Source organism: Halichoerus grypus, chromosome 1 (assembly GCF_964656455.1).
Source record: "Halichoerus grypus chromosome 1, mHalGry1.hap1.1, whole genome shotgun sequence".
Taxonomy (NCBI): Eukaryota; Metazoa; Chordata; class Mammalia; order Carnivora; family Phocidae; genus Halichoerus; species Halichoerus grypus.
This window is the reverse complement of record NC_135712.1, coordinates 213,722,916-213,747,761: the sequence shown is the minus strand read 5'-3', so window position 1 is coordinate 213,747,761 and position 24,846 is coordinate 213,722,916. Positions and strand designations below refer to the sequence as shown.

The window sequence follows — 24,846 nt, the reverse complement described above, 5'->3', positions numbered from 1 at the left end:
TTTATGTGGGTGAGTCGTGTGGCGTGTGAACGACACCTCAATGCAGCAGCTATAAAGGGGGGGTGTGCACGCGTGATGACACGCCCACTGCCCCGCGAACCTATGAGGGGAGGCCTGGGGAAGGCAGCCGACCGCCCCTCCTCTGGTGGAGCCCACAGGGCGGAAGGGCCCACGGGCCACACCCCGGGCGGGTAGTGGTGCGCCCCGACAAGGGCCCTGCTGGTGCTGGAGGCCTCAGCACCCGTCACCCCGGCTCCCCGGAGGACCGGCTCCCAGGGGACACTCAGCCTGGACAGCCCAGCGCCCCCGCCGCAGCAGCAGCGGCCCCTGGGTCACGGCCTCCCAGCCCCCAGGCTCCCCCCTTGCCCCCGCACCCCGGCTCAGCTGCATCTGTGAACCTGTTCCGGGTGCTCGGGGACCCCTCCAGCAATAAGCGGGTCCAGAGCCGAGACGCCATGGGAAGCACAGCTAGTGCTGGGTCTCCTGCAGGCTCCAGGCAGCGGGAACGCGGGGGACAGGCCCACGGGGCCCGGAGCGCCTGTCGGGGGCACGGGGCGGGGTGCGGGAAGCCTGGCCGGTCAGCCCCCCCCGCCCCCGCCCAGCCCCGCACACCTTGTACTGCAGCCGGTGCCGCCGCCCCCGCACGTGCGTGTCCCTGGCCGTGGCGTCGCCGAAACTGCACTCGCACAGCCTGCACTGGAACCGGACCACCTTGCCTTCCTCGTTGCGCACCTGAGACACAGCGCCCCGCTGAGCTGGCCGCTACCCACGCGGTGCGTCTGGTCCCTGGGCACCCAGGGGCACCCTCCTCCCCTCGGGGGCACCGAGCCTTCCCGGGAGGCCTGCGTGCTGGCGTCCTGCCTGCCAGGCGGGCTTCAGGGGAGCCGGCGTGTCACCAACGCACCCTCCTGTGCCCCGGCTGCCCTCGGCCACTGTCCTGTCCCGTTCCCCCACCCCCCTCCCCGCCCCGGGCGCGGACACCCATGGCCTGTCCCGCACAGCCCCTGCCTCTGTTCCGTCCTGAGTTCCACCCGTCACAGGCCCTGCTGTGCCTCCTGAGGCTTTTATGCACCTGATCGTCTCCTCAACTCTGAAATGCCAGGGCTGCCTAGGCAGGACTCCTATCTGGGGTGGCAATTTTTCTTTTTCTTTTTTTTTTTTGTAGATTTTATTTATTTATTTGAGAGAGAGAGAATGAGACAGAGAGAGCACATGAGAGGGGGGAGGGTCAGAGGGAGAAGCAGACTCCCTGCTGAGCAGGGAGCCCGATGTGGGACTCGATCCCGGGACTCCAGGATCATGACCTGAGCCGAAGGCAGTCGCTTAACCAACTGAGCCACCCAGGCGCCCCGGGGTGGCAATTTTTCACGGGACAAAACCAGAAAACACGCTAATGCTCACACTTCCTTTCAGCCACTGAGGGGGAGCCTGAGAACTAGGGAAGCGGCCAGGGGAGGCGGCTTCCAAATCTGGTTCTAGAAGCTGTTCCAGGCAGGCCTTGCAGGCTCCGGGCACAGGGGCAGGGCCCACGGGGGTTGCATATCGGCTCCTGAGGCCCAAGATCCCGTGCCTCTGTCTGTCTCAGGCCTTCCTTCTAAGACCTGAAACCCGGTGCCTGGACCTTCCAGTGAGTTCCGCAAGATGTTACGGCTCACTGTGGACTGCCCGTGGACAGGTGTGTACATCTCAGATGGAGACCCGGGGCGCGGTCCTGAAGCCTGAGCCCTGCTGGAGTCCTTCACCACAGCCCTAGGGGGGAGCAGGGTACATGCCGACGGCCCAGGGCACGGCAGCTGCCTGGCAGTTACCTCTTCCACATAGTCTGGGCCCACTGGCTGCGCATCACAGCTTCCAGAAGCTTCTGCGGAGTCTCCTCGGGCGGGCGGGTCTCTAGGCCCATCTGGTGCGGGGTGTGCCCGTTTGCCCTTTGGGGCCCTGCTGCTCGCCGCCTGAGGCTTGGAAGGCCCTGGAAGGAAAAGCTGGGCTGCTCATGACCTGCTCCAGCCAGAAACCAGGGCCGGCTTCCGGTCTGCCCACGTCAAGTATGGAATGCGATGCAAACCAAGGTCTCCCACTGCGCATTCACCCCCTTGTGACATCAGTCAGTCGGATTCCCGGTCCTGAAAGACCCCTTCCGTGCCAGCTTGGGTCGCAGCTGAGAGCACCAGGCCCACGCAGCATTTGGTGCCCACCTGAACACGTCCACGGGGAGGCCCCGGTGGCAGGCCCCTCGTGGAGGAGCCCGTGGCCGCACCACTCTGCAGCCCCTAGGTAGCTGAAGATGGACTTCCAGGTGGACCCGGGGTCATGGTCAAGCTAGCCCCCTTCAGCAAATTCACTGGGCGCCAGAGGGGAGACGGGTCTCTGTTACCACACTGCTCTCTGGTTTGGAGTTCAATATCATGTGGTGATTCAAAACACAGTGCTGCTGAGGCTCAAAATAAATCCTCCTCCCCTTCCTGGGCAAAGCTCAGTGGTGGAGAGCAGAGCCCGTGGGATGGCCCTGGGTCTGAATCCCACCTCCACTATGGATGAGGTGGCCCAGGGCCAGGTACGTGACCTTGCCTCACCTCTGGCTGTCCCTCTGCAAACCGGGATTACGACAGAACCTACTTTCCAGAAAAGAGTCGCGGAGGGCAAATCAGGAATGCCGCAAAGCAGTCAGCGGAGTGTCTCCCACGGACCCTAGCTGTTGCCACTCAATCCGCGCCACCAGGCAGGCCACACACAGGGGAGATGGGGCTGCAGGTGGGGGGCCAAGGAGCCCCCCTCAATTTCCTGAGACCCACATAACTCATCGGAGCCCTGAGCACATGTTCACCCTGAGCACTGGGGCGTGAGTCATGCTGCCACCGGACTACGGGCTCTGCCCACACTTCCCAAGGGTGTGGCCCGAGGTGGCCAGAATGTGGGAGAGAAGGCGTGCCTCTCGCCATCCCCACCCTCCATCCAGGGCTTAGCCCCTCTAGAGAGAGGTGACGGCTCTGACCCACGCCCACAGTTAACAGGACAAGTGCTTCTTTGAAACCCCAGCAGGAGGCACGAGTCAGAGCGTGGGCGTGGGGCTGTGACACGTACCCACACTCCTGGCCTTCAAAGCCGCTGGTCTCCTGGCCGGCGCTGGCTTGCTCAGGGCGCACCCGCCGGGGCCAGCAGGGGCTGTGGGCTTAGCAGAGGCCATGGGGGGACTCTCCGTGGCGACGGGGGCCGGCTTGCTGGTGCAGGTGGCCTGGGCTGAGCTGGAGTCCCCCAGCACTGGTTCAATGGTAGGGATGGGCTTCCCCAACTTAGTGTGCAGCTTCAAGACCTGGAACAGACCCAGGCCCCCTGTCAGGGCCACCACCGAGCCTGATCAGGCTTCCTCAAGAGGCAGGAAGAGCATGTGGTGGGTGGAGGGGGCTGGCAACCTGTGGGAGGGAGGGTGCAGGTCCCATCCCAGGCCCCAGCGGCATGCCCTTGGCTCTCAGGCATCACTCCCTCTAGAAGATCCTTCCTGCTTCCAGGCCCCATTCAATGCACTTATTGGAAGGACCGTCCCACCGCCCGCAGCATCTTCCCGGACAACCACCTCAGACCTGTTCTCAGGCTCCAAGTCTCTGACACTCACAGCTCAGACCTGCCTCCACCCAGAGCTGGTTGCAGGTTCTCCCCGGCCCCCAGAACGGCCCACTCCTCCTGGGTCCCAGTTCTCCTGCCTGCACCCCTGCATGGCCAGGCCTGTGCATCCCCTTTTCTCACTTCTCCTCCACCTGCTCACTTCCCCTCCTCTACATCTGCTCTTGCCTTTGTGAGTTTTGTGGATTTGCTCGAGCTTTCGAGAGCCTGCCCCGGCTGGGCCGAAGGAGGGGAGAAGACAGGTCCTCAGGCAGGTGATCTGAGGGTGGCCCAGCTCTGCAGTGGGGAGCTGGAGGAGGGCTGGCCGCGGGGGAGGGTAGGAGCAAAGGCCCCGGGGGCAGGAGGGAGGTGGGCCTGGGCACCAGGAGGAGGTTCTGTGTGGGGCCACGAGACAGGGGCCTTCCTAATTGTCCTGCTGGTGACTACATGGGGAGAAGCTGGTGTCCTGCCAGGCACTCCTCCTGCCTGCAGCGCACACCGCCCCCCAAGAGAGCATTATCTTGCAGGTTATCAATACCATTTGGGAAGGGTTGCTGCTTTTCGCAAAGCTCCCTCTGGAGCACGGCAAGGGCAGGCCCCGGGGAGAGAGATGGGGGTCTCCCTACCTTCTCTCGGGTGGGGGATCCCATCAAGTTTCTCCATGAACTGACATAATACAGGCACTTTTAAGGCCACAGGAAAATGTTGATTGCTATCAACAATCAATATTAAAAGCACGGCTATTAAATTATTCCCTATCAATTAAAACACTGCTATCAAAATTGACATGAAACCTTACTGTTTGAATTGTATTAACTGAATTGGATCTGCTTAATTTTTAAAAAGCAGAACCCCAAATGGACCGTGCAGTTTGACCTCATCAACAAACTCTTGTTTCTACAAACGTGTAAATACCTAAGGTTTCCCCTGCGGTCTGGGAACAAGCCCCCCCTCACCCTTGGCCCAGGGGGCGGGTGAGACTTCTATAATCTGAGGAATGCAACAGCATGGGCCCCACAGGAAGAGCTTCCTGTCGTTGGCGGCCCCCTCGATGCCGGGGGCCTGGGAGGGCTCCTACCTTCTGGTGCCTGGCACCCCGGATGTGAGCGGCGTAGGCGTCCGGCCCCGGGCACCACACGGCACAGAGGCCACAGCCCAGCCGCGCTGGCACCCCGCCCAGGCCACTGCTGGCCTGGGTGCCCATCTTCTGGGCCGCCTCTTTCTTTTTGTGCTTCTGCCCCTCCAGGTGCTCACGGTAGGCCTGCAGGCAGAGAGCGAGAGCGGCCTGAGAGGTGTGCGTGCGGGTGCATGTGTGTGTGTGTGCACGCGCAGTTCACTCCCGGGGGAGACCCAGGCCGCCGCCCCCCTCCCTCCGCTCACCGGCCACCCAGACGCTCGGTGTGCCTTTGTTAAACCCAGTCAATGGGCCAGAAGCTCAGCCTGAACCACAGGTTTCTTTTTCCTCTCTAAAAGTGGATGAGCTGCTTTCGCTTCAGGGGCTACTCGGAAGGAAAATGCTGGCTTTTCAGAATCTAACCTCAGAAACCACACGAAGACGGCTGCTACCTGAATCACACGGGGCACACTTCCTTTTCAGAAGGCAGCTAACACACGGAGGGGTCCAGGCGAGAGAGGGTGCGTGAGTCACAGGCCCGTGCGTGCCACACCACTGTGCCCGAAATATCGGACGGCGTCTGGCAGGTGACCAAGCTCTTAAGTGGCATCCCACACTCCTCTCTGGCAATCCTTAAGATGAGGCCGGCTGCAATAAACATGCTCCAAGTGGGTCAGCTCAACCAATGCACCCTGACTATGCCAAGACTCGGGCCGCCCTGGTGACAGGGACCAGTGACATGGGGTGGTTCTGGGGCAGATGGGAGGCAGGGACAGGAGCCGGAGGGGTACTTGCTGGAATTCAGGAAACTTCTGAACATCTACCTGAGCAACAGCGTGTGCGCAGAAACACACACACACACACACACACACACGCCAAGTAAAAGCCTGTGGGGCAGAGAAAAGCCTGGAAGGATAGACCCAGTGATGCTAACAGGAAACAGCTGCAAGTGTAGTGAGTAGGGCAGTTCCCGCCCGCATCCTACACGCACACCAGTTAAACCACACAGCTTCGACCAACCGTGGTCTGATTTCCAGTCCCAGGTCCCCGGTTCTGCGCCCCAGGCCTTCCCCTGACACGTGGAGGTAGAGGCCGCAGGTAGCAGCAGGAGACGACCCGCAGAAGGTGCTGCGCAGGGTCCTAAGCTCAAAGTAAGAGGAAGCATTCGCGACTGTCTTCCCGCCACGGGGCCCCCCACCGTAAACACGTGTTCAGGGTGTGACGAGAGAAAAAGCAGGGAGGCGCGCTGGGAAGAGGCCTGCCCGGTGCTCCTGCAGCTCCGAGGGCTCCCCCTGGCCCCGCAGGGCTCGCCCGGAGGCCACAGGGCCAAGTGAGTTCACACAGAACAAGACGCACACGCATGTGCCCGTGGGCACAGGTGAGGTGGCAGACGTGAGGAAGAAGGACGCTTGATCAATGTCAACACCCTGGCTGGGAGACTGGCTGCAGTTTGGCCAACTGATGGCACTGGGGAAGCTGGGCCAGGGCGTACAGGGACCTCTCTGAGTCATTACTCACAACCGCCTGCAAACCTACATCTTTCTCAGTAAAAATTCCAGTTTGAAGAGTGCTATTAACCTCAGCAAAAAGCTGGGAACGACGAGAGCTCTCACTTCTGAGGCACGCTGCATGCGTGGGGACACGCTCGGGCAAACCCTGTTCCCCGAGAACAGCTCAGACCCCTGCTCAGGTGACAGGCAGCACGAGGCTGGGTTCCATCCTACCCCACATCACGCATGTGTCCCCGTCGTGGGGAGCGATCCGCACTCGCGTGACACAGTGCCCTGCAGGGTCTAGAACTAGGAGCAGAGGCTTGTGTTTGACCTGTGAGAGGAACCAAGAATCCCCGAGACACAGAATAAAAATCACGTGGAGCAGTAAAGACAGACCTCCCGTTAATGAGCGCGAGTCTCAGCGGGAAAAGCGCACAGGACGTTCGATCAAGAGGCCTGTAGAGACAACAGGAGACGGGCAAGGGCCTTGGCCCCCCAGGTAAGTGGGGGCTGGATGAGGGGTCTCCCCACGCACCCTGATAGCCTGTGATCCCAGGGTCTGTGCACCCCGCCAGCTTTCTCTCAGAGTATTAAAAAGAAGACAACACTAGCGCGTGGTTCTCTGTGAGCATGGAGCCCTGGTGCCCGCCGACCCTTCCAGAGAACGAGCTGGGCGATCTGTGAGTGTGGCCGGGGGATCTCCCTTAGACAAGCGCGCATACACGCGTGCCCACGCTTGCTTCCCCCCACCCGAGGCCCTGCTTGAGCAGCCCGGCAGCGAAGGCGCGCCACCCCCAGGCGCCTCTTGGAACTGCGCCTGCCGCACCCGTCGCCGCGCGGAGGAGGGGCTCTGCGCACGCTGCCCACCCGGCAAGGGGAGCCCGGGACCACGTTCCTGCCGCCAGCGGTCCGCGCCGTGCCTGCCCTTCTGTCCTCCGCACGCACGCCTGAAAGGCACATCTGACGTGCCTTTGACATCGCCAGTTTAATAACAGGCCTTCTGGGGTAGGCCACGCCCCTGATGTCCGGTTAGCCAGGTGGGGGGTGGGGCTCTCCCCACCCAAGGCGGGCAGCAGGGTCCCCAGGAAGGTCCCCTGGGCCTGCTCAGCGGGCGCGGGGGGCAGCTGACCTGGGGACCAGCGCAGCTGATCTTGCAGATGTCACAGTAGTGAAGCGGGGGCTCCCTGGGGCCACCCTTGGATTTCGGGAGCTTGCGGGGAGCCAGGAGCTTGCCAGAGAGGCTGCCGGCAGACCTGGCCGTGGGGCTGCTTCCTGGGCCGCCCCACAGGGAGCCCGGCGGCTGCTGGGGAGGCGGTGGCAGCTGGAGGGGCGGCGGTGGGGGACACCGAGGACCGGCTGCCGAGTGCGCCGCTGCTTCGTAGCTCGGGTAGCTTGGTCCTGGGAAGCAGAGAGAAAAACCAGACAGGGAGACGGGTTGGTTTTGAGGACGCTCCGAGAGGCATAGCCCGTGCCTGCGTGCACACGGGAATGCGTCCTACCCGCGTCCGGGGCAGAGGGGGCGCTGTGGGAGGTCAGGGCGGAGGAAGGCAGGGTGGAGGCGGAGGCCACGGGCAGAGCGCTGGTCGCCAGTGGGTGGGGGCAGTTCTCGGTGCAGCTCACGCCAGGGCGCTGGCTGGCTGCCCTGCCTCGGCAGGGGCCACTGGCTGTAGGGGCTGCACCTGGCTGCGCCCTCCACCGGGCTGGACAGAAGTTCCTTTAGTCCCTGGAGGGCAAGCAGAACCTCTCTGCAAAGCCACCCTTTGCCACAAACCCCCCGTGGACAGCAGGAGCCATGCTCCCCCTGGAACCGTGGCAACTGGCCTCCCCAGGCCCCTACTGGCCACAACCGCCTGCAAGTCCAGAGCCCCATGCTCTCCCATCTCGAAACTCCAAGTCCTCAGCAGGACTCACCTCCTTCCCGCCTGGGAAAGCCTCCTCGGAATAAAACTGGTTGGCTCCCCTTTTAGTTCTGTCTCTTTCCTTCCCGCCCTCCCTCTCCCCTATACCAGCCCACCCCCCAGCGGAGCCTTCAGGCACGCTGGGGAGGAGAGCCCTGAGACTCCCAGCCCTCCTACGCATCTGGAAAGTTTGAAGTGTGACTCCGCGGGGGCTCCTCCCTGGGTAGAGCCGGTGGCTCCTTGCAGAGACGCACCTGGCTGGCAGGCTGAGGCCGTGGCCGTGGCCAGGAGCTGAGGCTGGCTGGCAGCACGCAGGTGATACTGCTTGTTCTCGAAGCTACCGTAGCTACCCGCATCTGTCGACGGTCCGTAGCTGTAACTGTCCTGCGAGGGGGTTAGCAGAGCGACACAGAGCAGGGAGGAAGCCCCTCAGGGCAGCGGCAAGGTGTGCCCTTGCTCGCCCCACACGCGGCGCGCGTTCACACGGTTCCTGAGCTCCCGCTCTAAGCCAGGCCATTTCAGGAGCTGGGGACACAGTAACCGGTGACATGGATGCGGCCGCCCTCGTGGAAATGTTAACATCTGAGCGCAGAAGTGCTCTGCGGAACACCTAGCTTGGAGACAGCTCCTCAGAGGAGGAGCGGTACAGGGAAGGCAGGAGGTGAAGACGTTGGGGGCGGGGTTCCCAGCAGGGTCAGCCAGATGCAGAAGCCCCCACATGGAGTCAGCTGGTGGGCTTGCCAGAGACCAGAGGGTGGGAAGAGAAGGGAGGAAGAAGGTGGAACCAGATAGTGTGAGCTTTGCTAGCTGGGCAGCCTGTGGTCCATCCACTGACGTTAGGGGGTACCAGCAGTGGGTGGCAGAGGCTCAGGGGGGTTGGACCATGTCCAGCATGGGACACGTTGGCAATTCCAAGCGGCAACGCAGAGGCCAGATCTCTAGGCCCAGAGCTCTGGGAGGGGAAGATGGCATCATGAGCACCAGAAGTGCCCGATGAGCACAAGCTCATTCCCTGCTCATTGGCAGGGGCAGGGACGAGATCCGGAAGGTAAGTCTGCGTCCCCGTCTGTCTGCCCATACGGGGCGCCCACTGCACATGCCCCCTCAGTGTTATCCGGTGCTAGTCAAAGAAAGGCCAGGCTGATACCTGGTAGGAGGGAGCCATGGTGTGTGCCGGGGCAGGCTCCTGGGGCTGGCTAGAGCGGAGCTGGTACCCGCCATACCCCGCTGGGGTGACAGGCATGGGGGGCGGGGCAGCCGCGGGAAACGGTGGGGTCAAAGCGGGACCCATTCCAGCAGCAGGTCCCGTGGCGAGGCTGGCTCCAGCGGTGGGGAGGGGAAAAGCCATCGGAGGCTGGGTGCTGGAACCACAGATAAACACAAAGGCCGGCTACGTCAGATGAGCTCTAAGTTCCATCAGCCCCCAGGCGTCGAGGCTCTGGATGCCACAGTGAACCGTGCTTTCTGTGATCACCGGTTCTTCAGACCTTTCTACGGGAGCAGGCTTGGGTTTAAGCACTTCATACAAAATAACACAAGGTCCTAACAACTCTGTGAGTCAGGGACCCTCCTTGTCCCCGTTTACCAGAGAGGAAACTGAAGCACAGTAAGTGGCAAAGTCAGAACCTGAGCCCGTGGGTCGACTTCTCAGCTCATCTGTGTGGGCAGCAAGCTTTCTCTGGACATCAAGATTCTTCAAAGAAAGCTGGACTTGAACGGTATTTTGTAACTGAGGAACGAATGGATCCCCAATTATTAAAATACAGAAGATCAGTTAACACGGAACTAAACTCATAGTCACGAGAACCCGTTTTATTGCCAGCTTGCTCTGCACAGCACTGAGGCCTCTGTCTACACCACCTCATTCTCCCATCTGCCTGTCCGTCAGTCCTGTTTCTGAATGCGGAAACTCTGAGGATCGTGACACGGGTCAAGTGCTCGATTCAGACAAGATCTTTGCGACCCAAGTGCCCCTCATGCTACTAAATATCAGTCACTGAGTAGACGGTCCTCATCAAAGTCCCTTTGTCTGGGAAGATATCATCAAACTTTTAGCCCCATCATGGATCCCATGAAGGTCCTGCGAACCCTGCAGGGGACGAGGATGGATGTGCGCGTGGGGTTTGGGGCAGGCAGGCCTGGGGACAAAAGTACCTTCGCACACGTTCTGGACCAAAGCTAGCCATGCAATGACTGCCGAGCCGCCCCTGTCCCTCTGAGTGGCTTGCTGCCCAGCTGGGACAACACGGGGAGCGCTGTCCAGGCTGGTCAACCACACAGAGTCGAGTGCAAACGCTCCTCGCAGGAGCTGGGGACCCGCAGAGCCTGGGGCCTCAACCCTGCCAGGGGCCCGCCCACCTCCTCGCTGGCATCTCTGTCCCCCTGGCAGCCAGAGCACAGCATAAACCTGCCCACGTCGCCCTCCTGCTTGGAACCCTTCAAGGCTCCGAAACGCAGCCCTGAAGCCCATGCACCCCATCCCCTCCTGTAGGTCGCTGCTCGAATGTCACCTCCTCCAACAAGCCCTCTCTGAGCCCGTCTAGGACAGCAGCAGCATCCCGTCCCCGTCGCCCTGCTGGAGTTTTCTTCCCAGTACCACCTGATCCTCTCTGACTTGCCTGTCCCCTGGCCGTCCCCTCCCCCACAGCATGAGGCCACAGGGGCACAGGAAGGGCAGTGCGTCCCAATTCTCACCAGGCACTGCAATAGCCCTTGGCACATGGCAGGGGCGCAGTAAATACTGCTGCGGGAGCACGTGCTTACAGGCGTCCCGGGGGCACGTGTTTGGGAAAGGGCGGGTGGGGCGGCCCCCGCAGCTCCCATCTACAGCGGCTTTCTAGATTCAATCGAAGGCAGCGTCCTGGACCCCAGGGGCCACTCCTAGGTGCAATGCCACCGTCCAAACAATTCGAAATCTGCAGCTCTACAGTGAAATTACAACACAACGGGAAGCCAGACCTCCGACCTGTAACACGAGATGCCTTCATCTCTCCAGGAAAATCGGGAGCACCCTATCTGCTGTGAAGGAGCACTGAGATTTCTCAAGTCAGCCACTTGTGAGATTCATGGGTCTCTTCTGTCTTAGAGACTTTCTTGGTCAAAAGGCAGATCGAGCTGAGGAATGGAATTCAACATTTAGTTTCATTTTAATTAATTTAGGTTTCGCAGTGGAAGGCGCAGAGAGAGAACATTTCCGTCATCACAGAAAGTCCTCTGGGGCGGTGCCGCATGCGAAGTCCTCACCCATCACAAACACACACTCGTTTACTGAGAAGCACACAAGCATCTCGGCCCCCTCCCACTCTTGTGACGAACCCTGTTCAGGCCCTGGGGAGACCCTTCTCCCCACCTCTTGCTCTAGAACATGAAAGCAAAATCCAACACTCATACATAATGATCCAGCCTCAGAAAGGAAGGGACCCTGACACCTCACACGTGGAGGGACCCCGAGGACACCATGCTCAGTGGGAGGAGCCAGACCCAGAGGGACACATCCCACAGGACCCCACTCCCAGGAGGTCCCCAGAGGAGTCCTGTCCACACAGACAGAGAGGAGAGGGTGGGAGCCAGGGCTGGGGAGGGGGTGGGGAGTCCGTGCTTCATGGGGACAGAGTCTCCGTGTGGGGAGATGGAAAGTTCTGGAGACAGAGGGTGGGGGTGGTCGCAGGACAGGATGAGTGTGCTTCATGACACTGAGCTGTGCACTTAGAGACGGTCCAATGGTACATTTTATGTCGTGTCTATTTCACTACAATAAAAAGAGACCTCATAACCACTACTAGTCACTCCCCATCCCCCCCATATATTTTGTCTTAATGTTTAACAGACATTTTTTAATATTTTAAGAAACTTTTTAGACACACATGAAAAATTATGTTGATTTTTTCATGTTTTACATTTAGTCACTCAGCATTTCTGATGAATATACATCTGCTTTGCACACTTCAGCTGTAACTGCATTTTAAGGTTGGATCTTTTAGCTCAGCCTTTCTCAACTGGGATTCCAGCAGAAACGAAGGCCTTGTGCCCCCAGGCATCCGTGTAGGTAAGAATTCACGTCCCTCTGAGGATCCTGGGATGGCGCTCGCTGTGGCTCGTCCCTATGGGGACTCGGGCTCTCCGACCATCTCCTGCGTTCTGCAGCTCTGAGATGGAACCCCGATCAGGAAAGAGACTGTGTGGGTTTGCTCAGGCTGCCATTACAAAGTCCCACCGACAGGGTAGCTTCAACAACAGACAGTCCTGTAAGGGCCAGAGCCAAGATCAAGGAGTTGGTAGGGGCGGTTCCTCCCAAGGCATCTCTCCTGGGCGTATAGACACCATCTTCTTCCCTGTCCTCACAGGGCCGTCCCTCTATGCGTGTCTGTGTCCCCATCGCCTCTTACAGGGATGCCAGTCATATTGGCTTAGGGCCCACCTCTGTGACCACATTTTGACTTAATCACTGCTTTTAAAGATCCCATCTCCAAGTACAACAGTCACATTGTGAGTGAGGTCTTGGGGGTTAGCACGTCTACATATAAATTTTAGGGAGGACACAAGTCAGCCCATCCATGACAGCTGCTTCAGGCCATTATAGTAGCAAAACTCAGATGACATGAAAATCTTGGTTACACAAACATCATTCATGCTGAAATAATATAAATAAATAAAATTCAAAAAATACATTTTACAAAATATATAATCATTTATGAATTTGTTATTTTATTTGACATCCAAATAGCCCTGGCCCATCAACTGAATGCCCAGACATGCATGATAATAAACTCAGTCATCTTTGATGTTTTGCCAACCAGAAAAACCTTAGCCTCTTTTTTTTTTTTTTTTTTGGTCATTAGAAACGTACATTTGTCAAGGTAGGTAAGAGAAAACATACTGTATTTAACTTTTAGCCAGTTTGGTTAATGATGTTAAAGTATTTAGATGTAGGGCGCCTGGGTGGCTCAGTTGGTTAAGCGACTGCCTTCGGCTCAGGTCATGATCCTGGAGTCCCTGGATTGAGTCCCGCATCGGGCTCCCTGCTCGGCAGGGAGTCTGCTTCTCCCTCTGACCCTCCCCCCTCTCATGTGCTCTCTCTCATTCTCTCTCTCTCAAATAAATAAATAAAATCTTTAAAAAAAAAAAAAGTATTTAGATGTATGGTATGCAGTCCATTTGTACTTTCATCCTGGGCCCCCCAAACTTAAAGGCTGATTATTTACTCATTTGAATGGATCACAATTCATTTGCCTATCTTCCTACTGGTAGACATTTATATTACGTGTTATGTACTGCTGAGTCAAAAACTATCCCCAATGCTGTGGTTTCAAACAATAATACTGATCTTCAGTCTCTGCGGGTCAGGAACACGGGAGTGGCTTGGCTGGGCTCTAGGCTCATGGTCTTTCTGAGGTTGCCCACGAGACGTTGGCTGGGGCGGCATCATCTGAAGGCTTGACTGGGGTGGCGGGCTCTGCTTCCTGGATGTTCCCTCACACAGCGGGCACTTTGGTTCTAGTTGTCTGCAAGAAGCCTTGGGTCCTCTTGTGTGGGCTCGTCTCAGTACTGCTTGAGTATTCTTAACAACATAGCAACTAGCTTCCCCCAGAGAGAAAACTGAGAGGGTCTGGGGTGCGGAAGCTGGACTTGTCATGACCCAGCCTCTGACACCAATCACATGGCAGAACTTTCGCCACATCCCATTAGTTAGAAGCGAATTACTGAATCTAACCCACACTCCAGGGCAGAGGATTAGGCCCCAACTTTTGAAGAGTTTGTGGGTATCTCTTTAAACCACCAAACATTATTTCTAATTTCCTGCTGGTAAGCAATGCTCCAAGGTATCCTCCACGTACATTCTACATACGCCTTCTTGTGCTGGCATCCTCGAGCGGCTTCCTGTCCAGCCTGGGTCCCACCCCATTGGCCACAAACCAAGCACAGCCCACGGAATGGGGCCAGGATGGCTGCCTCAGACCCACCTGTGTCCTCACGTAACTGTAATGACTTTGTTAGAGGCCCTACCTCTAGTCACATTGGGGGTTAGGGCTTCACATGAATTGGAGGGGGCACAATTCAGCCTATAGCATCACCTTAGCATCCTAAAACAGGACAAATCTTGTGAGCAGGTATCTTGGTGACTCCCTATTACTTACTGCATAAACCCCAGCTTCTGCCTTACATCTGAGAGCCCCGAGCCCACGGTCTAGCCTCCCGCCACCACCCCCCCAACATCCTCTGTCCCTCAGCACACAGCACCGTTCCCCGGTCAGCCCCTGTGCTTTTCTCCCATTTCAATGTCCATACCAGGCCCTTCTCTCGGGCTGGTGCGCTGCATCCCAGCCCCACCCGCCCAAATCCCAGGCACCCTTCACTGCAAGGCCTCTTCCGGCCTTGGGAAGTGGGTGAGGGCTCCTGCTAACTGCTGGGCTGCGGGCACATCCACTCTTTCTCCCTCAGTCAAAAATGAAAGCTTCGATTGCACACAGCCATGTCCACCTTGTTATCGTTTACGGCTGCCTCTGGCCTGGAGTGGGGACGCTCGGTAGCTGCAAACAGACGCCATATGGCCTGGTGTCAGGGACCGAAAGTTTGTGTCTCCCAGAATTCAATGTTGAAACCTCAGGGTGACAGTGTTAGGAGGTGGGGCCTTTGGGAGGGATTAGGATTAGATGGCGTCAGGAGGCTGGCGCGCTCAGGAGTGCCCTTGAGTCGCGGGGAGATTGCTGCCCCCCACCCCATGCAAGGACACAGCAGGGAGGCAGCCAGCTGCAACCCACCAGGGGGCTCTCACCAGAACCCAGCCCCACCGGCACCCTCATCTCCTCCAGCTTCCGGAACTGCGGGGGATACATTCCTACTGTTTACAAGCCACCCAGTCCATGGTCCTTTGTTCCAGCAGCCCAAACTAAGATACACACAAAGCTGCAAGTATTTACTCTCTGGCCCTTTACTGAAAAGGTTTGCGGATTCCTGGCTTAAAACAGCAACTGTTTATTTTGTTCATGATTCCGCAGGCTGGGCTGCATTGCATCTGAAGTCAGCGGCAGGCAGGCAGCTCCACTTCTGGAAGGCGGCTGGCTATCAGACAGAAACCCTGGCTCCCTCCCGGTAGCATCTCCCCCTCCAGGGCCAGCCTTGGGTCCTTCACGCGGCAGCATTCCCGAGGTGGAGGGGACACAGGCAAAGGCTCTAGAGGCTGGAAGTCCAAGATCAAGGTGCTGGCAGATGCCGTGTCTGGTGAGGGACTGGTTCATGGACCGCCATCTTCTTATGTCCTCACGTGGAGGACGGAGGGACGGAGCTTTATGGGGCCTCTCGTAAGGGCACTCATCCCATTCATGAGGACTGCACCTTCATGACCTAAGCCCCCCCAGAGGCCCCACCTCCCCATACCATCATCTGGAGGATTAGGTTTCAGTTAGCAATTGTGGGGGGCACCGACTGTCAGTCTATGACAGCGTCACTTCCACTGCAGTCCGCTGGCAAGACAAGGACAAGGAAGCCCAGATTCCAGGGCTACGGAAACAGACGTTACTTCAAGATGGGAAAAGCTGCAAGGTCATGGCAGAAAGGCTGAGGATGTAAGGAATGAAGGACGGGGACATTCTGGCAACCCATCCGCCACACTGAGGTTTTAGGAGTTAAGTGAGCCAAAACACAGCTCATGGCAAAGACCTCCCACAGGCATGACCCATACGGTTGCCAAAACCTAGGAAATCTGGCATAGGGGTTCTCACCCGGGGTGACTCTGTCCCTAGTGAATACTGGGTGATGCTGGGGACATCTGTGGTTGTCACGACTGGGGTGCTGCCGGCACTGGGTCAGTAACCAGGGATGCTGCTCCACCCCCCAGTGCCCACCCCAGAATGACCTGCCCCAATGTCAAACATGCTGCTGAGAAACTCAGACCTGCAAAAATGGGTGAGGATACCACAGGTTTGGGGTTGGGGGTTGAGCCTAGTGTTTGGGGGGAAAAGCGGCCAAGGGCACAGCAGAGGCTCCCCGCCCAGGCTCCCCCCCACAGGTCCAGAGGGAGAACACCCCACCCCTGCTCAGGCTCCCCTTCATGGGAGGCCTTTGGTCACCTCACCTTCTCTCAATTTCCAATCAGGCAGAAGCTGAGGCTTCCTTCCCTCTGATTCCTTGGAAATGGCAGTTTTGCCTGTAGTCACCCTGGCCTCGCAGGCCCCAGGTTAAGAATCCCTGCTGGGACAGGGGTGCCAAAAAGCAGTCATTGAGCTCAAATGGCAAATTTGGCCCCGTGGGACGTGGCATGTCCCCTTCTCTTGGGAAATGTCATCAATTCTTCTTGCAGCAACACAGACCTCTCCATGTCCACACTCAGGCTCCTCCATGGAATAAAATCCCAAAGGCACAAGTGAGACATTCCCTTCAAGCAAGATGGTAGAGAAGAGAGGCTGAGCATGAGAGGTGCTGCACAAGGACGGAGCTGGAGTCACAGAGGTTTCAAGATCAGGAACTGGGAGGAGAGCCACAGCCCAGTGGGATGGCTTCCAGTCCTGCTCTGCTCACCAGGGCCTTGAGCAAGTCACTTACTCTTTCTTACCCTCGGTGTACTGGCCTGGGACCCCACCTCTTGAGATGGCAGGACAATTCAGCAGGAGCTCACGTGCTACGGCAGATTGTGCAGGCAGGAGCTTACAATGCAGTCCAGGGGTGCCAGATCTCCCGATTTTAAGCAAGGCTAAAAATCAGGGGTTTTGCAAAATCTCCCATTTTTTATTTTATTTTATTTATTTGTCAGAGAGAGAGAGCACAAGCAGAGGGAGCAGCAGGGAGGCTGACGCGGGGCTCGATCCCAGGACCCTGGGATCAGGACCTAAGCCAAAGGCAGATGCTTTACTGACTGAGCCACCCAGGCATCCCTATTTTTATTTTTTTTTAACGTTTTTTACTACACCCAACATGGGGCTCAACTCATGACCCCCAAATCAAGAGTCACATGCTCCTCTGAGCCAGCCAGGTGTCCCAAAGTCTCCCGATTTTTAAATGCTGGCAACCAATTCAAATAAAGCAAGCAATAAGCCTACCACACAGGCTGAAGAAGGCAGGTGTGAGAATCAAACATGGCGTGCAAGCTGCCAATTTTCAACCCCTGATGGATGAGGAACAGGAATAAAAAGCCACAAATTTGCTCTCGGTGAAGACTCCCTTTAAGCCCGCAGCCGAAGCCCTGTGCTGCTATAGCTGGAAGTCACCTGTTGCTCAAAGGGAGGGTGTGCCGCTGTCCCCACAACAGTGAGGACCCCGTGACAACAAGGACCCAGCTGGTGCCGTCTGCCCAGGAGGGAGAAGAGCTGAAGCTGGATGCTGGGCACCTGTCAGCACAGGAAAAGCAGTATTTAAGCACACCTATGTGAATGCGGATTCCTGAGTCCCGGCTGGCATCCTCCTCTTTGGGTCAAGGCAATTATCTTCTAATGGTTTTTTGACCTAAATGTTTTGGGGAGGCAGAGTTTTCTTGAGTACATCATCTAGGTAAGATTTTAGAATGCAAGGTTGGCAAGACCCACTATATCATTTTGCTCAGTCACCCGACAGGGACGTGGAGGGCTGGAGATGGAAGGGACTCAGCCGAGGAGGTCCGGTTCTGAGCAGGGCTCTCTCCTGTGGGACATGCTCTCGCTTGCTCCTACAAGGCCAACCATAAAAGAACACATGGAGGGGCGCCTGGGTGGCTCAGTCGGTTGAACGTCTGCCTTCGGCTTGGGTCATGATCTCGGGGTCCTGGGATCGAGCCCCACATTGGGCTCCCTGCTCGGCAGGAAGCCTGCTTCTCCCGCTCCCTCTGCCTGCCACTCCCCCTGCTTGTTCTGTCAAATAAATAAAATCTTAAAAAAAAAAAAAAAAAGAACACACGGCCCCTGAGTGGAGCCCTCACTTCAGAAGGGTACGTCTGAGGATCTCCAGCAGGTAACATGTTCTGGGTCTGCTGCAGCAGTGCGGTATCTGATACACACCACTGTCAGTGGGTCATACTCAGTGGGGACAGGCACACACACAACACCAAAAACATTTAGAGTCTGAGAAAAAAAAAAAAGGTGGAAAAAAAGATTTTCCTGCAATCACAGTGCTGAGAAAGTTCACTCAGTATCACTGCCCCACGTGGCAAAAACTAAGCCCGACTGAGACTGCTGCAGAGCACCGAGCAGCTGAACTCTCACGTCAAGGATCACCTAGGCTGCAGTGCTGGTGAGAGAAAACTCAGCTCCAGCACCCTGACCTCGGCACAGTTTTCCAGGCGCATCTGCGACGACTCAGGGCTGAGGAACATTCAGAGTTTAGACGGCGTGCAGTGAACTCCAATACCCACTGCTGATATGGTCACTAAAGACATTCATGGGAAGGACATTTTCAAATCTGTTTTATTGTAAGATGACATGACTGTGTGTGTATACACACACGTAAACACACCGTGATGATCTCATTTGGCACTTCGGTTCTCGAAGTTTTTATAGTCACAATATATATATGACATACGTTCATACCCACAACAATTCTGATGTTTAAAAATATTTTATTTTAAAGTTTAAGTAATCTCTACACTCAACATGGGGCTTGAACTCACGACACTGAGATCAAGACTCACATGCTCTTCTGAATGAGCTAGCCACGTGCCCTACAATTCTGATTTGTTTTTTAGCAGATTTTTTTAAATTATGAAAGTCTTATGTACCTTCTCCATGTGAAATGCCCATCTCAGATGCAGAAAACATCCCAACATACTGGAAAGGGGTTTAATAAACTACATCTTTGGGCTCTTAGGGCGCCTGGGTGGCTCAGTCGTTAAGCATCTGCCTTCAGCTCAGGTCGTGATCCCAGAGTCCTGGGATCGAGCCCCGCATTGGGCTCCCTGCTCAGCCGGAAGCCTGCTTCTCCCTCTCCCACTCCCCCTGCTGGTGTTCCCTCTCTCGCTGTCTCTCTCTGTCAAATACATAAATAAAATCTTAAAAAAAAACCCAAACAAACAAAAACACACTAAATCCTTGGGCTCTTGAGAAGATGACAGAGAATTTCATTCCCCACCCCCATCTGCAACCTTCTTTAAACCTTAGTCAAGAGTCTCCAGGTCTGAATCAGGGCCAGCCTGGCTCCTCAAGACAGAGCCACTGGGCCGCTCCACGTTGCTGAGGCAGGGATTCCCGAAGCTGGTGACAGGCATTTCCCGAGCCTCCAGGGTGAGCCGGACTCTGAGCTTGGCAGTGCAACTCTTCCATCCTTCTGCAAAGGAACATGGTCCCCACATGGAGGGTGGCCACAAGGTTAGCCTGCCAGGCAGATGCTTAAAAATGTTGTCTTGATGATATTATGCTGGGTAAGCCAAAGAGAAAGCATTCTGTATGCGCCCTCAGAGAAGCAGTGCAAGCGAAGGAATTTCCAACTGGGCTTACAATGACCACGCCAGTCTACTGCTGTGAATCCAACTGATGAAAGGCCACTGTTTGAGGACTGGAGAGGGGTCATGTGTGGTTCCAGCCCTCTCCTGCTGCTTTCAGACATGGAGAAACCTCTACAGCCATGTCTACACTGGTCTAACACATGCACCTCTTGTGTCGACAGAGGGAGGCAGGACTAGACAGCCAATGTGTGGTTCTTTTTTTTTTTTTTTTTTTTTTAAAGATTTTATTTATTTATTTGAGAGAGAGAGAATGAGAGAGAGCAAGCACATGAGAGGGGGGAGGGTCAGAGGGAGAAGCAGACTCCCTGCCGAGCAGGGAGCCCGATGCGGGACTCGATCCAGGGACTCCAGGATCATGACCTGAGCCGAAGGCAGTCACTTAACCAACTGAGCCACCCAGGCGCCCCCAATGTGTGGTTCTTATGAGCAAGTACAACAGATGTCCAACTACCAACCCTGGATTCAACCAAAGACATTCAAATTAAAAAGAAGCCACTGGTGGGGCACCTGGGTGGCACAGTCAGTCAAGAGTCCCACTCTTGGGGGCGCCTGGGTGGCTCAATTGGTTAAGCGACTGCCTTTGGCTCAGGTCATGATCCTGGAGTCCCGGGATCGAGTCCCGCATTGGGCTCCCTGCTCAGCAGGGAGTCTGCTTCTCCCTCTGACCCTCCCCCCTCTCATGCTCTCTCTCTCTATCTCATTCTCTCTCAAATAAATAAAATCTTTAAAAAAAAAAAAAAAAAAAAAAAGAGTCCCACCCTTGGTTTCGGCTCAGATCATGAACTCATGGGTCATGAGACAGAGCCCTGCATTGGGTTCCATGCTCAGCAGGGAGTCTACTTGCGATTCTCTCTTCCCTCTCCCCCTCTGTCCCTCCCCCCACTCTCTCTCTCTAATAAATAAATCTTTAAAAAGAGAGAGAGCTTCTCAAAAGCTTATTAAAATAGAGCTTCTCCTTGGGGCGCCTGGGTGGCTCAGTCGGTTAAGCGGCTGCCTCTGGCTCAGGTCATGATCCCAGGGTCCTGGGATCGAGCCCCGCATCGGGCTCCCTGCCTAGCAGAGAGCCTGCTTCTCCCTTTCCCTCTGCCTGCTGCTCTGCCTACTTGTGCTATCTCTCTGTCAAATAAATTAATTAAAAATAAATTAAATAAATAAAATAAAATACAGCTTCTCCCGATGAGAAATCAAATCCAGTAGTTGTCTTATTTAGACTTAACAAGAATGCGAATGCAAAGGTAGCCAGGTGTACTGTACAGGTGGAATTTTCACAAAACTGCTGAACGAAGAGGGAAGGAAATGTAACAGAGAGGGCCAGCCTGTCCTGTTCCACTAGTGTGGACCTCCAGCATACAGCTCCAAGGTCTAGATGTTTCCATTACCAAAGTGATTTAAACACATACAGAACCCTGCTGGGAAAACTGCACTTGGGATGAATGAAAAGCACTGCCAAATTCAATTTTCCTCATGGGATTAATCCTTCATTCTGGATATCTGCAGCCCTAACTCTAGCTCTAAAAAAGCTTTAGGAGATTTAAAAGACCAAATAACATACAGTAACTGAAACTCATCATACCAACGATTGTAAACTTTTCTTATACCTTCAAAAGTGAATATGCATCCAATTCCTACTGATCAACAATTCAAAAAGTTCAGATCCCAACCCTAATAATGGACAACGATATAAGGGATATTCCTATCCAGGGCTATGGTTATCAAGTTTAAAAGCCAAGAAAACCTACTCAAAATTCCTCTAAGAAAAAAACTGTTGTCAGGGCGCCTTGGTGGCTCAGTCGTTAAGCGTCTGCCTTCGGCTCAGGTCATGATCCCAGGGTCCTGGGATCGAGCCCCGCATTGGGCTCCCTGCTCGGCGGGAAGCCTGCTTCTCCCTCTCCCACTCCCCCTGCTTGTGTTCCTGCTCTCGCTGTCTCTCTGTCAAATAAATAAATAAATAAAAATCTTTAAAAAAAAAAAAGAGGAAAAAAACTGTTGTCTTCACTTTAGCAATTTGTGAAACGGGTTTTGTAAATACTGTTGTCCAAATGCTACCATAAAGTTGGTATGCATTCTCAAAATCCGTTATCTAATTAGTCTTCCCATGGCACGTTATATAAGAAATATATACTCTAAAAGCAGCTGAAGGTTCTAAGCAAAAGTTACTTACCCCAGAAGAAAATGTCTAGTTAAAGTCATTCAGATAATGCAGATGATCTCTTTCCAAGGTTTTGTGAGAATGAAATTTATTTTACTATATCTATGTTTCAGTTCGCTTAAATTTACTTTTTTTTTAAGATTTTATTTTTTTAAGTAATCTTTACAACCAACGTGGGGCTCGAACTTATGACCCTGAGATGAAGAGTCCCACACTCTGACTGAGCCAGCCGGGCACCCCTACTCTTTTCTTAAGGAATAACACATGTTCTTGGGGACACTTCTAAAGCACAGACTAATTTGACATTTCATTCAGGGTAATTTCACATCCTTAGTCACACGGGAGTACATGTTATCACCTAAGTCATCAGACTAGAGACAGCAGCTAGGCTGAAATGTGTAAGTACATTAATTCAAATAAACGACAGATGCATCTGCTGAAGCCCAGCAATTACCTATTTTAACAGTGTAAATACTCCATTTCTCCTCTGGGAGGTAATTTTTTTTTTTTTTAAGATTTATTTATTTGAGGGGCGCCCGACTGGCTCAGTTGGTTAAGCGACTGCCTTCGGCTCGGGTCATGATCTCAGGGTCCTGGGATCGAGCCCCACATCGGGCTCCCTGCTCTGCGGGAAGCCTGCCTCTCCCTCTCCCACTCCCCCTGCTTGTGTTCCCTCTCTCACTGTCTTTCTCTCTCTGTCAAATAAATAAATAAAATCTTAAAAAAAAAAAAAAAGATTTATTTGAGAGAGAGAGCGAGTTCGAGCAGGGGTAGGAGCTGAGGGGGAGGGAGGGGAACAAGCAGACTCTGTGCTGAGTGCAGAGCCCCACTCAAGGCTCGATTCCAGGACCCTGAGATCACGACCTGAGCCGAAACCAAGAGTCGGATGCTTGACTGACTGAGCCACCCAGGTGCCCCCCCTGCGCCCCGGAAGGTAACCTTAATGACAGCATAACATTCAAGTGATGTCCCACTCATGGCTGAAGAATGCACTGAGAAAGAAAAAGAGAAAAGAAAAAAGAGCTTGCGAGCGGGCAGAGGGTGAAGCCCTTCCCAAAGTGCACGCCCCTAACAGCCTGGACTAGTGGATTCTGCTTTACCTAAGCACCGGCAATAAAAACAGCACTGAGGGTGGCGGAAACAAAGAAGGCTAAGATAAAAACGCTGTTGCAGGAAAGGGCAGGCCCCATCAGAAAATCCATCACTAGCCCAACACCCCACTTAGAAGCCACTCCAAGTGCGGAAAACATGACGAGCCCTCCTCTTTTCCACAACCCTTAACTCCCAAGCCCCAGTCCGTTTCCTCGTGATCCCAGCGGAAAGAACACGGCCGGATCCCAAAGACCGGGTTGAGAGGTGGGCCCTCACTTTCCATGTACCTGTCTTCCACGAGCTGAAACCGAAACGCGCAGCAAAGGCCCCCAGCGCAGCCGACACGAGTCTCGGTTGCCCAAAGGGCAGTCTGCGGCCTTGTCTCCTCCCGGTGAGGAACTGGCCCAGAGGTCCAGCCAGGCTGCAGCTGGACAAGGCTGGGCGCGGGGAGGCGCCCCACCGCCCCGGCCCCGGACGACAGCCCTGCACCCCGGCCTGGGACTCGCTCTTGAGCGCCAGGCTGAAGGAGCAACAGCAGAGATGCCCCGGGGAGAGGCGTGGAGGACGGCGTGGGCTGTGTGTCTGTCCAGCGGGGGTACAGCACGCCCATGTGCTGCTTCTACCTGGAGATCCCTCCCGCCCCTGGCTGCTTCCTCTCTGCCCCCATCTCTTCTCTAAGCTCCTCCCCCGCCCTCAAATGCACGGTCTCCGTCCTTCACACCCACCCCAGTGCCAAGCTCTCAGGTTCCTCTAGCCCTCCTCACTGTTCCCCCTGCCCTGGAAGCCTCTAATGCCCACCCCCCATCTGGTGTCAGGACTTCCCCCAGGTCGATCTGGAACGCCCCCAAGGCTCTGCCTGACCCCCCAATCAGGGCTCAATCCCCCTTGCCAAGGTCTCTGAATTCCCTCACCACCCACACCCCCGTCAGGGGTCAGCACCCCCGACCCCACATTCCCCTGCCCAGCCAGGTGCCCTCCCGGCCTGTCTGCCCCCAGACCAGAATCAGATCGCCCCTCCACTCCCCTGTCCTCCGCCAGGGTCTCCGCTCCACACCCTGCGCAGTCAGGTCCCCTCCGGACCCGCCCCCCACCCCCCGCGGCCCGCAGGACCCTCCGGGCCTCCGTCTACCCCCCACCCCCGCCCAGGGGTCCCCGCGCTCTGGCCCTCCAGCTGCGCCCCTCCGGGGCCACCCTCGGCCAAGCCCCCTCCCTACTCGGGCTTCTGTGCCCGCCTTGGGGGCCGCCGCCCTCCCCACCTCAGGCCCGAGCGCCCCCTCAGGTATGGACCCCCAGCACCGCCAGCTCTCCCTCCCGGCTGCGCGGCCATCTTAGCTGGCGCAGGCCTCCCAGCCCGTGTCCCGCTTGGTTCCGGCCAACACGCCGGCCCGCGGCTTCCCCGGGGCCGGGGTCGGACCCGCGTCGGGCCAGCGGCGCGGGCGGCGCTGGGGCCGTTACCTGTACTGTGGGCCGGCGCCCCACGCGAAGCCGGAGCAGTTGCTCGCCGCCATCTTGGCGTCTCCACAGAGCGCGAGCTGACCCGAGGCGCGAAGGGGCGGGGCCGCCGGCGGTGACGTCCCCGGGCCCCGCCCCCGCGCCGCGTGCCGCTGCCGCCCCACCACGCGCCCCAGGCCCCGCCCCCCGCGCGAAGCCTGGGCCCTCTCGCTTCTCTCTGCACGTCTCCGGACTGACTCTACCTCGAGCCCCGCCCCCGCCTCGAGCCCCGCCCCTTCCTGGAGTCCCGCCTTCCCTCCGGTAGCTCAACATCCGGGGTCTCTGCCTCGAGCCCCGCCCCTTCCCGGAGTCCCGCCTTCCCTTTAACCATAAGGTTTTGTCGGTGGGTCTCTGCCCTACGTCCCGAGACCCGCCCTGAGCGGGAGCCTGGACATACTTTTACTTTGTGTCCCACTTGGGTGGGTTTGGGAGTTCCGCTGACCGCTCTGGCTGAGTGCAGGTGGCCCTGCTGAGGCGGCCACGTCCTGCTTGTCCCTTGGGCACCCCTGGTTGGCAGCCTTTCGTGGGGCCTTCTAAGAGCCCACTTAGCACCTAAAGCTTGCTGACCCTAAACTAGTGGTTGTCAGCTGGAGTGATTTGCCTCCAGAGGACAC

The 24,846-nt window shown here is 56.4% G+C and overlaps 1 protein-coding gene across 4 annotated transcripts in view; it reads right to left on the bottom strand.

Moving 5' to 3' along the window:
- Window positions 1–24,300, bottom strand: part of ZFR2 (zinc finger RNA binding protein 2) — a 38,730-nt gene extending 14,430 nt beyond the window's left edge. For 2 of the 4 annotated variants that reach the window (XM_078057453.1, XM_078057451.1), the window contains exons 1-9: window positions 24,197–24,300; window positions 9,247–9,460; window positions 8,354–8,483; window positions 7,331–7,599; window positions 5,729–5,848; window positions 4,673–4,855; window positions 3,079–3,307; window positions 1,809–1,966; window positions 613–732 (exon numbers count right to left, since the gene is read on the bottom strand). In XM_078057453.1, coding sequence (XP_077913579.1) covers window positions 613–732; window positions 1,809–1,966; window positions 3,079–3,307; window positions 4,673–4,855; window positions 5,729–5,848; window positions 7,331–7,599; window positions 8,354–8,483; window positions 9,247–9,460; window positions 24,197–24,249 — 1,476 coding nt within the window. In that variant the 5' untranslated portion in view covers window positions 24,250–24,300. The remainder of the gene's footprint in view (window positions 1–612; window positions 733–1,808; window positions 1,967–3,078; window positions 3,308–4,672; window positions 4,856–5,728; window positions 5,849–7,330; window positions 7,600–8,353; window positions 8,484–9,246; window positions 9,461–24,196) is intronic. The other 2 variants (XM_036116055.2, XM_036116059.2) reach the window with 1 other exon arrangement.
- Between the last annotated feature and the right edge of the window lie 546 nt (window positions 24,301–24,846).